Source organism: Ammospiza nelsoni, chromosome 1, assembly GCF_027579445.1.
Source record: "Ammospiza nelsoni isolate bAmmNel1 chromosome 1, bAmmNel1.pri, whole genome shotgun sequence".
NCBI lineage: Eukaryota > Metazoa > Chordata > Aves > Passeriformes > Passerellidae > Ammospiza > Ammospiza nelsoni.
Genome location: NC_080633.1, coordinates 1,007,323 through 1,022,102, shown reverse-complemented (window position 1 = coordinate 1,022,102; position 14,780 = coordinate 1,007,323). Strand labels below are relative to the sequence as shown.

The window sequence follows — 14,780 nt, the reverse complement described above, 5'->3', positions numbered from 1 at the left end:
GCCAGCTTCGGAGCGGGCGACGGGTACTGGTTGGGGTCAAAACGCTGCGGCGGCCGCGCTGTCGGCAGGGACGGGACGGCTGTGCTGGATTCCCGGTCCCCCTCCGATGGATCCCACCCCGAGCGCTTCCCACCGCCGCCGCCTCCTGCTTCTCTCGCCGGCGTCCCCCGCCTCGCCCGCCGTGGTCAAGGCGCTCTTTCAGGATGAGCTCTCGCCTGTCTCGGACCTCCGCCTCACCATGGAGCAGCTGGGGCGCGGGTGAGTCGGGGCCCGGGCATTCTCCTTTTTCTCGCCGCTGTCCTGATCCCCCCAAAAAGTGAGATTTGGAGGCTTTACCGCCCGCTTCTTCGTCCTGCGCCAAGAGAGCTTCTTTCTCCTTTCCGCCATCCCCCCGAGCCCTCCCGGGCACTTTGTCCCCTGTCCAGAGCGTTTTGTTCCCCCTCCCGGACCCGAAGCGAGGCCTAGGGAGGCTCCCCCATATGTGAAACCCCCCAGGGCCGCCTGGAGTCGTTTTCCTTCCGTCCCATCCACCCCCGTACTTCCCTCCCGCGCAGCGAAGCCTTTTGGAATTCCCGCCCGCCCCTCAAAAAAAAAAAAAAAAAAAAACCAACCCCAAACTCCCCTGGGATGTCTCCATGCCCCTGTGAAGCCCCAAAGCCCCAGTTTACCACCCCCTTCCCCAGGCCCTCCGGAATGTCTCTGCTCCCTCCTCGGCCCTGCCTGCCCTCAGGAGAGCTCTCATTTCCTCTCCTGTCCCCCCCATTCCCCAAGGAAGGCCTCGGGGTGCTCCTCTGCCCTCACCCCCCAAAAACCCCAGCGAGGCCTCGTGGGTCCCTCCTTCTCCTTTCCCCCAGCCCCCGGGGAGGCCTCGGGGCTCTCTCGGTGCCCTTCTCCCCCCGGCAGTGAGGCACTGGGGGCTCACGCTGCTGCTCTCCCTCCAGCCCAGGCCTGCAGCACCCCTTCTCCCAGCCCTTCCCCCAAAAACGGCGCCTCCCGGAGCTGTTTCTTCTCCCCACGGCCACCCACGAGGCCTCAGTTGTAGCCCTCCCTCCATGTGTCCCTTGGTGTCCCCCACCCGTTTGCCTTTGCTTCCCTCTGTCCTCTCCTCATGCCGCATGGATCCCCGCTCTGGGACACCTTTCCCCTGCCTCCTGAGCCCTTCCCTCTGTCCCCCGAACCCCTTTGTGTCCCCCCCGTGTCCCCCTGGCTGCCCTGTCCGTCCCAGCCCCGTCGCTGCTCTCTGCTCTGTGGCCCAGGTGCCGCAGCCTGTGCTGGCAGCTGCTCCCGTTCCCCAAACTGCAGCCACAGCTGCTCCATTTTGCTGCTCTCTGAACTCCTCTAATCCCATTATTCCCACAGCTCCTCCCTTGTGGGGCTCCTGTTTTGTCCTGGCCCACTCAGATCTCAATGACCCTCCTGGGTTTTATTTGTTGATTTTCTGTCATTCTCATTTCTGCCACCACCTGCTTTATGGTCCTTCCTTCCTTCAGATTCCTGGGATTCCTGCAGACCATGGGCAGTGCCCCCCTTGGAAGTTATTCAGCCCTTTGAATTTGGAGCCCTGGCTACTTTTTTTTTTCTTTTTTTTTTTTTTTTTTTTTTTTTTTAATTAACCACTTGCTGGAGCCTCACTCAAGTAGCTTTTCCCTTATATATGTGGGGCTCCATGTGATTTTCTTCTCTCTCAGCACTGAGGTTTAGCAGAAAAAACAAAATTTGGGAGGTAACTATCTAGCAAAATGGGTTTGAATTAGAAATTTGGCAATTTTCTCTTGAATTGAAGGGGTGGCTGCCAAAGAGGATTGCAGTTCCAGGAAGGATAACTGGGCTCTGGGAGGAGTCCAGGTGATGCCCACCTGTGCTGTACCTAGCTGCAGTGTTGTGTTTCTTGCTTTTAAAGCAAATCCCAAACTTTCCTTTCCAGGCAGCGTGAAAACCTGGACCAAGACATGGGAACCAAAAATGGATTGCACAGATCAGCCTCTTCAGAGTCCACAGACTCAGGTGGGGCTGCCTCAATTAACAGACATTGATTAGGAATTGGGAAGCAATGCACTTCTGTGTGGCACCTGGGGTTTGGAGAGAGAACTGGCCCTTGGAAGGAGGGAGGCAGGTGGAAAATCCCCAGGAAACCTCTGCAGCTCAGGGCTTGGGTTGTGGATATACATATATATAATTTATTTAAATTTTTTTTTTTTGCTATAATTGTCCTGGAGACTGCGAGCAGTAGGGAGGGAAAACAAGTCCTCCTTTTTTTTCTCTCTTGAAACCCAAACTGTGCCAGTGAGTGGCTCTGTGCTGTGTTCTCCTGTCACCCAGAGCTGGCTGATGATCTGAAACCCCTCAGTTCTGCTACTTCCTGGGAGGATTTCCTGTTTTTCACACGAGTTGTTCTATCTGTGAAAATGAAATAAGCTCTCACCCCATAACTTGTAGATTCCCTCTGGTGCTTCATTGCTGCAGCTGAGGGAAATCACTGTTTCCACCTGGATTTATGCCCCATTTTGAGGGCACTTTCAGCCTAAAAAAGAACTCAGTGAAGTGCTAAAGCACAAATACAGCTCACAGACCATGGAGCAGGACAGAGCAACCAGCCTTGCTAAATCCTCACTTTCTGTGGCTCCTCAGGAGTCCGTGCTGGAGTGACTCTGGATGTGTCTGAAATGCTCTGGGGCTGTAAAGCTGGGCTTGCTTTGTGCTTCTGAAGTGCTTCCTGTTAATCCCAGGACATTCACATCTTTTGACTTCTTATTTTTTGGGAATGAGCCCCAAATTTCTTTGCAGGTATAACTAAAAACATGGCTTAAAAAAAAAAACCTAAAGGACTGAATTGTTTATTAAGGTGTGTGTGAGAGAATAAACAGAGTGCTGAGTGCCAGCACTGTGTTCCATGTGACAGCCCAGGCAGGGCTTGGGGGCATTTTTAAATTCTCAAGCACTGGCACTTGATGATCCACGGCCAAACCCATGGTGAGGAGTGCCTGTAACTCTTTTTTTATTCTGCACTGAGGTCAGTGCAGGTGGGACTTTGCACATGAATTTCCTGGGTCTTTCTGTGGAAATGTGTAGCAGTGTGTGATAGTCCCTGGGTATGGATCAGTGGGAAATCTGTGATATCCCTGGCTATGGATCAGTGGGAAATCTGTGATATCACTGGGTATAAATCAGTGGGAAATGTGTGACATCCCTGGGTATGAATCAAGGGGAAATCTGTGCTATCCCTGGGTATAAATGAGTGGGAAATCTGTGATATCCCTGGCTATGGATTAGTGGGAAATCTGTGACATCCCTGGCTATAAATGAGTGAGAAATCTGTGATATCCCTGGGTATAAATGAGTGAGAAATCTGTGATATCCCTGGCTATAAATCAGTGGGAAATCTGTGATATCCCTGGGTATGGATCAGTGGGAAATGTGTGATATCCCTGGCTATAAATGAGTGGGAAATCTGTGACATCCCTGGCTATAAATGAGTGGGAAATCTGTGACATCCCTGGCTATAAATGAGTGGGAAATCTGTGATATCCCTGGCTATAAATGAGTGAGAAATCTGTGACATCCCTGGCTATAAATGAGTGAGAAATCTGTGACATCCCTGGCTATAAATCAGTGGGAAATCTGTGATATCCCTGGCTATAAATGAGTAGGAAATCTGTGACATCCCTGGGTCTGGATCAGTGGGAAATCTGTGATATCCCTGGGTATAAATGAGTGGGAAATCTGTGACATCCCTGGCTATAAATGAGTGGGAAATCTGTGATATCCCTGGCTATAAATGAGTGGGAAATCCCTGATATCCCTGGCTATAAATGAGTGGGAAATCTGTGACATCCCTGGCTATAAATGAGTGGGAAATCTGTGATATCCCTGGCTATAAATGAGTGGGAAATCTGTGACATCCCTGGCTATAAATGAGTGGGAAATCTGTGATATCCCTGGCTATAAATGAGTGGGAAATCCCTGATATCCCTGGCTATAAATGAGTGGGAAATCTGTGACATCCCTGGCTATAAATGAGTGGGAAATCTGTGATATCCCTGGCTATAAATGAGTGGGAAATCTGTGACATCCCTGGCTATAAATGAGTGGGAAATCTGTGATATCCCTGGCTATAAATGAGTGGGAAATCTGTGACATCCCTGGCTATAAATGAGTGGGAAATCTGTGACATCCCTGGCTATAAATGAGTGGGAAATCTGTGACATCCCTGGCTATAAATGAGTGGGAAATCTGTGACATCCCTGGCTATAAATGAGTGGGAAATCCCTGATATCCCTGGCTATAAATGAGTGGGAAATCTGTGATATCCCTGGGTATAAATGAGTGGGAAATCTGTGACATCCCTGGGTATAAATGAGTGGGAAATCTGTGACATCCCTGGCTATAAATCAGTGGGAAATCTGTGATATCCCTGGCTATGGATCAGTGGGAAATCTGTGATATCCCTGGCTATAAATGAGTGGGAAATGTGTGTCTCCTGTGCAGGTTTGGCTCTGGATTCTCCTGGCCCTGCGAGCTCCCACGATGCCATGGAGGACACGTGAGTGCCCCTGTGTGAAACCTGGTGTGGTTAACCCACCACCCTGGGCTGGTGAGGCCTGGGCAGGGCTTTCCTCTGCTGGCACAGCGCCCTGGGGCTCCCCTGCTGCCCCTCTCCCTGTGCTCCCGAGCTGGAATGCTGGGCTCGGCCCTGCCCCTGCCCAGGGCACTGCAGTGCTGCCTCTCAGCTGGCTGTTGTGCCAGCCACATGGCACTGGCACCCACCTGCAGCCTGGGGCTGCACCAAGGGCTGGCTGAATTGCACCTTTTAACATTTGGTTTAAGTCTGTGCCTTTAGAACCACAGCAACATTTAATTTGGGAAAGACCTCGAAGATCTTCAAGTCCAACCTGTGATATTTTGCTTTTAGGTTTGAGAAAGCGATCAAAGCCAGCAGGCTGAAGTAAGTATAATTCTATTTTAAATTCTTCCTCGGTGTCTCTTTTAGATTATGGAACTGGGGGGTGATTTCTATGCATGTCCCTGCCTTTTAAAGCAAAATGTTGAAATAACTTTGGTTCTTTTTTGTTGTAGCCTTCGAATACCTTTCAGAAGAATCCATTCCCTGCCAGTAAGTGAGAGTGGGATTGATGTTTTATACATGTTAAAGGCTTTAGCATGGTTTTGGTTGAATGCATTTAGTTGAATACTTGTTAATTTTCTGGCTTCAACACCAGCTGCTGGGGTGCTTAATGTCAGAACTGCAGTTTGTAAATTCCCATTTCCAATCTCACTTAATTTAGTGTGAAATTTCTGTGGTGTGGCTCCATCTCTGCTGCACTGAAGCATTTTGGTCCCTGTACCAAGATGTCAGCAGAGGATTCCTGCACAGGGTGGGCAAAATCTGTAGTCAGAGGCTTTCCAGCCTTTGTTAACCCCTTTAGTGCTTGAAATGTGCTTGTGCAAGGACTGCTGCACAGTCCTGAGCTGTCCCTTCTGTGTTGTAGCAAAGCCTGCTGGGCTCCAGCCCTGCTCTGAAGAGAAACCACTCTGACTCTCTGGACACTGATGCTTTCCAGCCTTTGGATCAGGATGAAAATAAGGAAAATGTGAGTGCTGTTTCCTGATGCCTGTGGGAGGGGAGGGACAGCTGGATTAGCACATCCCTGCCCAGGGAATGTGATGGGAGAGGATTCAGGTCCCTGCCAGGCTGTTCTTCAGGCACAGCCACCTTTAACTCGGCTTTTCTGAAGGGAACTTGCAGCTCTGATCAGAACTGTTGGCAGGTTAATGAAAATGGGGAGGGCTTTGCCCAGTTCTGCCTTGGTGCCGCTGACCCTGGCTCCTTTCTGGCTGTGGCAGAGGAAAATCTGTTCCCCTGCTTGCTCTGGGCAGGAGCTGCCTCCAGGAGGGGTTTGGGGAGGTCACCCCTGGCTGTCCCCACTGCTGCCATGGGGAGCCCCGGTTCCTCTGGGGTTCAGTGTCCTGGGCCTGCCCTGGCTGCTGGGAATCCTGTGGGCAGTGAGGTGTCAGTGCTTGGTGCCTCCAAGAATGATTTATTTATTCTGCAGAGAACTGGCTGACAGGAATAGAGAAGCCCTGAAGCCTGTAGGTGATGCCAAGAGCATAAACGCTGGATTGTGTTAGGTGAAGCACTGCTGTAACAACTTTAATTTGAAAACATTCACCTTCAGACTATTCTGTTGGCAGCAGGGAGCTTGAGTCCAAAATGTCAGGCAGTTTAACAAAATGGAAAAGATAAAAGGATCCAAGCAGCTGAACACAGTTTGTAATTTTGGTAAAATGATCATTTTGCTGTTTTTTATTTCAGGAATCATTTGAGTTCAAGAAGCCAACCAAACCAGCTTCTCGTGGCTTCCGTGATGGGAGGGGTGTTCCTGCAGCAAGGCAGAATTCATCTCCAGCCCAGGTACTTGGTTCTTCTCAACTAATTCTCACCTAATTCTCTGCCATCAAAATAACCAAATCACGGTTCTGAAGGGGTGATGTCAGATAAATAAGTTTTTTTGCCTGCCAGATAAGAGAATTCTTCTCACCTTTGGCTCATGAGAAATTTGAAACATTGTTCTGGGAAAGATGAGTCAGGACAGAGCTGGGGTTCTGCTCAGTAAGTGAAGGGAGCCTGGACATTGGTTTGGAATGAAATGATCAGTAAAGCTGATACTGAATGTTCAGGCAGATGCATTTGGAACAACAAACCAAACTCTGTAAATGCAGCTGGGTTTTGTGTCCAGATGTGACATCCAGGGAGAAAATTTACCTTATTCATACCCTGTTGTTTAAAAAAAGCAACTGAAAAACCACTGTACAGAGCCAGAGCTGGGGGGCCAAGCCTTGTCTCAGCTGCCTGGATCCAGCAGCCCTTCCAGAATCCTGCTGATCCCTGCCTGTGCTGCAGCTCAGGGCTGGGGATGATGACCACGGTGTTCCTGGAGTGCAGGGAGCCCTGGTGGCCCCTCCTTGGCTGCAGCATCCTGCAGGGAGCAGAGGGAATGCTGTTAAAACTCCTTCTGTCTCCCCTCAGCTGCCCGTGGGGGAAACAGCCTCTGGGGAACAGGAGAGCTCCAGGGCAGCCTTCCTGCAGCAGCATTCCCTGCCCTCCTCGGAGAGTGAGGATGATGATGGCTTCATGGAGCTGCTGGATGACCAGGACTTGAAGGTGTGTGCAGAGGGGATGGGGTGGAGATCCCCAAATCAGCTCTGCCTGATGTGTCTGGTGTGCTGTGGCTGCAGTCAGGGTGCCCAGACTGGGTTTTTGGCAATCACAGAGGCCCAGACTGCTCTGGGTTGGAAGGGACCTTAAAGCTTATCCAGCTCCAATCCCCTTCACACGGGCAGGGACGTGTCCCACAAGGAGATTAATTAGTTCTCATCATCTTTTCTAACTCACACTGGGGTGCCTTTATCTTATAACTGCTCTTTCCCAGTGCAGCCAGTGGGATTTGCTTGGGCTCTGAACAAGTGAATTATTTTTAGTTTGAGGACTGAGAGAATTATTTGAGCAGTTGGCATTTTTCTTTAGAAACTTGCTGAAAAAGTCAGAGGTGGTGATTGCTTTGAGCCACTTAGATACAAAACTGTAAACCCAAGGGACTTTGAAATGCTGAAAGCCCTGGAGGCTCATCTTTGTTAATCAGTCAGTGAATTGATAAACTCACCTTGTCCAACACGTTTCTGCCCAGTTCCATTATTTCCTGAAGAATTGCACTGGGGATGGAGTTAAATCCCTGCAGCTGCTCTGGAGCTGGCTCCAGCTGGGCTGTGCAGCTGGGGCAGGCAGGAGCTGTACCTGCAGTGTGTGTGTGGTGGGGATGAGCAGGATTTCCCTCTCTTGCAGAACGATGAGGAGATGCCCTCGGATGTGTCCAGCCTCTGGACGGCGCCGCTGGTCATGAGGAGAGCAGACAGCAGGGTGAGTGTGCCACAAGGGACAGGGACTGTCACCCCTGCACCCCTGAGAGCAGCCAGCAGGGTGAGTGTCCCACAGGGGACAGGGACTGTCACCCCTGCACCCCTGAGAGCAGACAGCAGGGTGAGTGTCCCACAGGGGACAGGGACTGTCACCCCTGCACCCCTGAGAGCAGACAGCAGGGTGAGTGTCCCACAAGGGACAGGGACTGTCACCCCCTGCATCCCTGAGAGCAGACAGCAGGGTGAGTGTCCCACAAGGGACAGGGACTGTCACCCCCTGCATCCCTGAGAGCAGACAGCAGGGTGAGTGTCCCACAGGGGACAGGGACTGTCACCCCTGCACCCCTGAGAGCAGACAGCAGGGTGAGTGTCCCACAAGGGACAGGGACTGTCACCCCCTGCATCCCTGAGAGCAGACAGCAGGGTGAGTGTCCCACAGGGGACAGGGACTGTCACCCCTGCACCCCTGAGAGCAGACAGCAGGGTGAGTGTCCCACAGGGGACAGGGACTGTCACCCCTGCACCCCTGAGAGCAGACAGCAGGGTGAGTGTCCCACAGGGGACAGGGACTGTCACCCCTGCACCCCTGAGAGCAGACAGCAGGGTGAGTCCCCACAAGGGACAGGGACTGTCACCCCTGCACCCCTGAGAGCAGACAGGGTGAGTGTCCCACAAGGGACAGGGACTGTCACCCCCTGTCCCCTGCACCCCTGAGAGCAGACAGCAGGGTGAGTGTCCCACAAGGGACAGGGACTGTCACCCCCTGTCCCCTGCATCCCTGAGAGCAGGGTGAGTCCCCACAAGGAACAGGGACTGTCACCCCCTGTCCCCTGCATCCCTGAGAGCAGGGTGAGTGTCCCACAAGGAACAGGGACTGTCACCCCCTGCACCCCTGAGAGCAGACAGCAGGGTGAGTGTCCCACAAGGAACAGGGACTGTCACCCCCTGTCCCCTGCATCCCTGAGAGCAGGGTGAGTGTGCCACAAGGGACAGGGACTGTCACCCCTGCATCCCTGAGAGCACAAGCCCTGGCATAACCCCCTGAACGATTCCCTTGGGGCTGTTCACCTGGCAGACTCTGGCAGTGTGGAACAATTGGTGTTTATAGGAATAGAATTTCTTCTTGCACTTCATAAATGTGAGAAGGTCTTGACTTCCCTTATCAGAATCTTGGCGTATGTGGAATTCACTCTGCAGGGACTCACCTGGAATGCTGTAACCTGATGCTTTGATAACAGACTGGGAAAGGAGCTCCAGCAGAAAGCTCTTTAATCTGCTGATAAATTGGCTGCTAATTGATGTAGAGCATTTTGCTGGCTCTTTATCTTGCTTATGCTGCCCCAAGCTCCCCCAGTAACAAGTGTTACTGGAAATGCAAAGCCTGGATAATTCAGATTAACAGCCCCCTGTTGCTCTGCAGTGGTGGTGCCTTAAATGAGGCCAAGATTGGAATAATCTGAAAGCCTGAGTTGTGTTTATTTTCTTTTATAAACCTTTGCTGGACAACTCAACTCCTCTCCTCCCTCGCAGGCCAAGCGGTGCCGGCTGTTTGGCTCTTCATCCATGTCAAGCATTGCAGGAAGAGCCACCCAGAAGAGGATGGAGAGGTCCCAGGAGGAGAATTCCCCAGGGAAAAGCAAGAAGAGGAAAAGCCTGCCAGGAACTTCTGAGGACTCCACGGTTGGTGGCTCAGCATCCAGTTTGTGACACAGAATTGAGGAGGGGACATGCAGAGCTGGGGTCTGGTTTGTGAAGGTTGGTGGGAGCTTTTCCAGGTGGATTTTGGGGCAGCAATTCCACAGTGCTGAGCCTGAGCTCTGCCCTGAGCAGGGAAGCTGAGGGGGCAGTTCAGGGCTTGGCAGTGCACTCCAAGCTGTCAGCTGTGGGAAGCAGGGAACGGGATGTGTGTGTCCTCAAGGATCTCTGACCTGTGTCCTGCAGAGCCTGAAGCTGGTGAGGACCCAGCCCTCCACAGCAGAGATTGAGAGCATTTTGGACAGTGACCAGAGGGACCTTATCGGGGACTTCTCCAAGGTAATTCCAGAGATTCCATGGCCAAGTGTTTGAATGGAGTGTTTTAAGGGCCTCTCTTGGTGGGGATGTCTCAAACCAGCCCAGAAAAACACTTCCCTTTAGAGAGGCTCTTCTGTTCCCTCATAAACCTGCCTTGCTTCTTTGGACTTGGTCTTGGAGGTATTTTCCAACCTTAACAATTCCTTGGTATTCAGACAGCCAGGAGAGGCTGCTGGTGAGAAAGGGGGTGGCCCAGGCTGGACACAAACTGATCCATTTGTGGTTAAAGCCCTATGAAATCCTAGTGTAGGAGCCAAAACCGAAATTCTGTGCCTGGTTTTAGCATTCTTAGGAGCTTTAACTCCTGCAGAGGCTCTGGCCAGCAGGGTGTCTGTCAGAGAGTGAACTGCTGGATGCTGTGCTGTCACCACATGACTCACAGCTGGAATTTTTTCAATCCTGTCTCTTCCAGAGTTATTTATTTGACACTGTCGATGGGAAACATCAAGATTTAAAATACATCGACTCCGAAATGGTGAGTGCTCCAAGGGAGCCAGAAAAATTCTTTAGTGGGGGCTGGGGAACAACACAAAAATGACTTGAAACAACTGAACTCTGTTTTTTTTTGTGCTCTTTTTTCTCAGATTGTGTCTGTGCTGACTGGGAAGTTTGAGAGCTTCATCAAGCAGTGTGTGATAATTGACTGTAGATACCCCTATGAGTATGAAGGGGGGCACATCAAGGTATGTTGGCCCCATAAGAGCAGGGCAGGTGAAGCTGCAGCCTGGGGTCCCTGGGATCCCCGTGGGGCTGATTTTTATCCAAGGCCCTGTGGAGATGTTATTCCTGAGGGGCCCTCTGGGATCCTGTCATGCTCCCCCACTGCCTGGGTTTGGACCCTGAGCCCACACGTGGGTCACAAAGGAGCTGTTCCCTCAGAAGAGGGGACATTCTGCTCTCTGTAAGCAGAGGAGCAGTGGCCCTCAGGGTGACAGAGGTTCCTGAGGAGGATGTGGCACTCAGTGTCCAGCATCCTCATATCTCAGGAGGCTAAAATTGGAGTGCTAAACTTAATTTCAGTGACAGACTCAAAGGAAAAATGGCTGTGTAAAACATAACCAGGAACAGGTCACCCAGACACCTTGTGGTGTTTGAGCTCCTCTCAGGGCCTGGAGGGGCTCCAGCAGAGCTGCAGAGGGACTGGGGACAAGGCATGGAGGGACAGGACACAGAGAATGGCTCCCACTGCCTAAGGGCAGGGATGGATGGGAGATTGGGAAGGAATTCCTGGCTGAGGAATCACACAGAGCCAGTTCCAGACTGTCCATGGTGTCCTGGTGGGGTTTGGAGCTGTGTTAGGGGAGCGCTCCGGACTGTCCATGGTGCCCTGGTGGGGTTTGGAGCTGTGCTGGGAGAAGGTTCCAGACTGTCCATGGTGCCCTGATGACGATTAGAGCTGTGTTGGGAGAGGGTTCCAGACTGTCCATGGTGCCCTGGTGGGGTTTGGAGCTGTGCTGGGAGAAGGTTGCAGAGCTCCTCCAGCAAGCCCCGATGAGGCATTGGTTCCCAAGGGAGTGGGGTGAGTTTGTGGCCGTTCCCCTGCACTCAGTGCTTGCACTGTGCCCTGCAGGGTGCCATAAACCTGCACATGGAGGAGGAGGTGCAGAATTTCCTGCTGAAGAAGCCCATCCAGCCGTCGGAGGACAAGCGCGTCATCGTGGTGTTCCACTGCGAGTTCTCCTCGGAGCGGGGCCCGCGCATGTGAGCTCCTCTCCCTGGGCAGGGCTCCCGCTGCACTGGGAGGGGCTGGGCTGGCTCCCCTTGCTGGGCACGGCGTGGTTGGCACCTCTGGCAGGGGCTGGCACAGCCTGGGGGGTGAGGAGCCGTGCTGGCTCTGGGCTGGAGCACTGCAGCGTTCAGAGGGGAAAGGAAAAGCTGCTGAGCTGTGGGGCTGCTCAGGCTCTCCCTGATGGGCAGCTCCTCCTGGAGGGTTTGGGGTGCAGCTTTGGGAGTTCCTGGGTCAATGTGGGATTTAACACGGGGTTTTCCCCCTGCAGGTGCCGGTTTGTGAGGGAGCAGGACAGGCTGAGCAATGAGTACCCCAACCTGCACTACCCAGAGCTCTATGTGCTCAAGGGGGGCTACAAGGATTTCTTCTCGAGGTGCCAGGTGGGTAACGTGGATTTCTCATCCCTGGCAGTGTCCAAGGCCAGGTGGGAAGGGGCTTGGAGCAGCCTGGGACAGTGGAAGGTGTCCCTGCCCATGGCACAGTGTGGAACAAAATCTTTTAAGTCCTCCAACCCAAGCCTTTCTATGGTCTCTATCACACACAGATAAATAATATTAATTTCTTCCTACTCAAACTTCTCCTTGGGGCAGAGTGGTTTGGCTGGGGGGCTTTTCCTCCTCTCTCTCTTTCATTGGGCTGGTCCCAGAGCAGCTCAGCCTGTTCCATGTCTTGGAGCTGTCTTCCTGCCATAGCTGAAGGGCTTTTCCACTTGTCTCAAGTAAAATAGAAGTGGTTTCTGCCCCTTTAGAACAAACTGTCACTCAGAGAAAGGATTTCAGCCTGCTCAGAGCAGGGGGGAAGACAAGGCTTGACAGTAATTGCTGGATAATAAATGGAAACCTGAGATCTTGTACAATCCTAAACCTGAACAACATTGAAAACCTGAGTTTGGAGTTTGCAGCTTCTAATTGAGACAAGGAAACTAAAACCCACCCCCCAGCTCTTCCCAGCACTTTGGGGCTGGCATTTCTCCCGTCCTTGGCTCCTGCAGCATTTCCGTGGTCCCAGCGCTCCTGGGCTCTGTCCTGGTGCTGTGACACAAACAGGCCTCAGCTCCTCATCCCTGAGAGGTGGGAGATGCTTGGCCTGTCCATGGGGCTGTCGGCTCCTTCCCTGAGGGATGCTGGCTCTCCCAGCCCTGCAGCTGATGGCAGCCAGTGCTGCCCGGGATTTGTCTCCCCCTGAGATCTGCTGGGCTGAGGGAGCCCCGGGGTTTGGGGTGTCCCCGTGGGCTTGGGGCTGTCCTGAGGAGAGGCACCGAGGCCTCAAGGTGGCAGCACGGGACAGCCAAGGGCAGCTCGGTGGGAGCCGGGAGCTGGCCCGAGGCACACGGATCGTGGGATGTTCAGGGCTAGAGGGGACCCGCAGTGATCATTGTTCCCTAAATGCACGACCTGACCTTGCCGTGATCAGCCACCCTGCTCTGACCATCTGAGCAGGAACATCCTCCCAGTCTGTGCCTTGCAAGGTGAACTGTCAACCAGCTCAGCCCGTGTGTTCTGTGCCAGGAAATTTGGGATGAGAGCCCTGTACACAAAGCCCTTGTTTTGGTGGCTGTAACCTGAATCTCCCTGGGCTCTGTGTGTCTGCCATGCAGCTCCTGCCTGGAAGGGGGGGTCTGTCCCTGTTTGCTCCTGGTGCTGGGATCAGCACCCTGGTGCCACTGAGGTGACCCCAGCTCCTGTTTCCCCAGAGCTTCTGCGAGCCCCAGAGCTACCGCCCGATGCACCACAAGGACTTCAAGGAGGACCTGAAGAGGTTCCGCACCAAGAGCCGGACCTGGGCCGGGGAGAAGAGCAAGAGGGAGATGTACAGTCGGCTCAAGAAGCTCTGAGGGCTGCAGGGACCTGCAAGGACTGCCCAGCCTGGGGGCTGCAGTGGGACAGCCACGTGTTCCCGTGCTCCCACCCCCTGGGCTGTCTCCTCCCTGGGATCACCTGGACCTCGGCCCCGCGAGCCGGATTCCGGCTGGGAGCTGCCTTGGGATTCTTTTGGTTACGTTGCTTGGTGAAAATGTTGTGGCTTCTTGTGTTGTGTGACACCCCCAGATCGCCCAGGAAGGGTGGGGACAGCCTCGTGGGGCTGGGCTCAGTGTCAGCACTGCCAGGGAATTGTAGTGCCTGTTAATTTTTTAAATGCTTAATTTTATTTAAATACAGTCAAATGAAGCCAATACCGCTGCGGTTGGATCATCTGGATTGTACTTAAACCTTGTTTCTGCTCCAGGGCGACCTGCTGGGGGGGAGTGGGGGGTTATTGTTTTTCTCAATGCAGTTTTGGTTCTGTGTAGCATTGTGGGAAGGAAAATGGGAAATATCCCACGATGGCTCAGGATTCCCACCTGGGCCAGCACTGCAGGAAGCCCTGGGAGCCCTTCTGAGGGAAACTGCTTATTGTTCATAAACATCACGTTCACCTCGTTCGCTCCAGGCTGTTTCATTTCATGGGCTGTCTGTGGTGCTTCTGGAGGAGTTGGTGTTTTGGTGGAGGGAGAGGTTTTGGGAGCTGAGGGGGTCCAGCAGTTGGGCGATCCCAGGATTCTCAGTGGTGTCGCTGCTGCCTCTGAGCCTGTGAGTTGTTGTTTTTATCCTGAAACGCTGCCAGAGCAGATCCTGGCTGTGAGGGGTCCCAGAAGCTGCTCTGACTCTGACACCTCTTCCGTGGGGGTGGCTGTGGGCACCTCTCCATCTGCCAGGAAAGGCAGGAGGTGGGATTTATCCATGGGGGAAGCAGAATTTCCTCAGCCGTGTTGGACCCCCCCAGCTGAGGAAGTTCTGCAGTCCCAAACTGCTTTGCTGCTGGTTTTGGGGTCACTTCAGCCCCAACTCCTAAATCCATCTTCCTCACACCAACTTCCAGGTGAAAACTGCTGTTCCTGGGAAGCTCCACATGCCTGGGAACTTCCTGGTTCACTCTGTTGTATCCATGTCAAAAAATACTGAAATGGGGGTGCCTTATGTGGAATTTTAACTTGCTATTTTTTGAAACCTATTTCTTAAAACCTGCTGTTAATCCTTTTGCTCCCAAGAGGATTAAACTTGGAATTCCTTCTTGTTTAAAAAAAAAA

The 14,780-nt window shown here is 52.8% G+C and overlaps 1 protein-coding gene across 1 annotated transcript; it reads left to right on the top strand.

The window, feature by feature from the left end:
• The first annotated feature begins 40 nt into the window (after positions 1-40).
• CDC25A (cell division cycle 25A) lies at positions 41-14,780 on the top strand. The gene is made up of 16 exons (XM_059492822.1): positions 41-258; positions 1,925-2,004; positions 4,486-4,540; positions 4,910-4,942; positions 5,074-5,110; positions 5,487-5,588; positions 6,311-6,409; positions 7,025-7,159; positions 7,838-7,912; positions 9,442-9,591; positions 9,853-9,945; positions 10,397-10,459; positions 10,569-10,667; positions 11,555-11,685; positions 11,982-12,093; positions 13,407-14,780. Exons 1-16 carry the CDS (start codon positions 107-109, stop codon positions 13,545-13,547), a joined length of 1,557 nt encoding a protein of 518 aa, XP_059348805.1. The 5' UTR covers positions 41-106; the 3' UTR covers positions 13,548-14,780.

Excerpts from the sequence above, each read along its gene's own strand:
- CDC25A (XM_059492822.1), top strand. The coding sequence starts at position 107 with ATGGATCCCACCCCGAGCGCTTCCCACCGCCGCCGCCTCCTGCTTCTC. Across the intron at positions 5,589-6,310 it reads AGGATGAAAATAAGGAAAAT|GAATCATTTGAGTTCAAGAA; the intron begins GTGAGTGCTGTT and ends TTTTTATTTCAG. Across the intron at positions 11,686-11,981 it reads TCGGAGCGGGGCCCGCGCAT|GTGCCGGTTTGTGAGGGAGC; the intron begins GTGAGCTCCTCT and ends TTCCCCCTGCAG.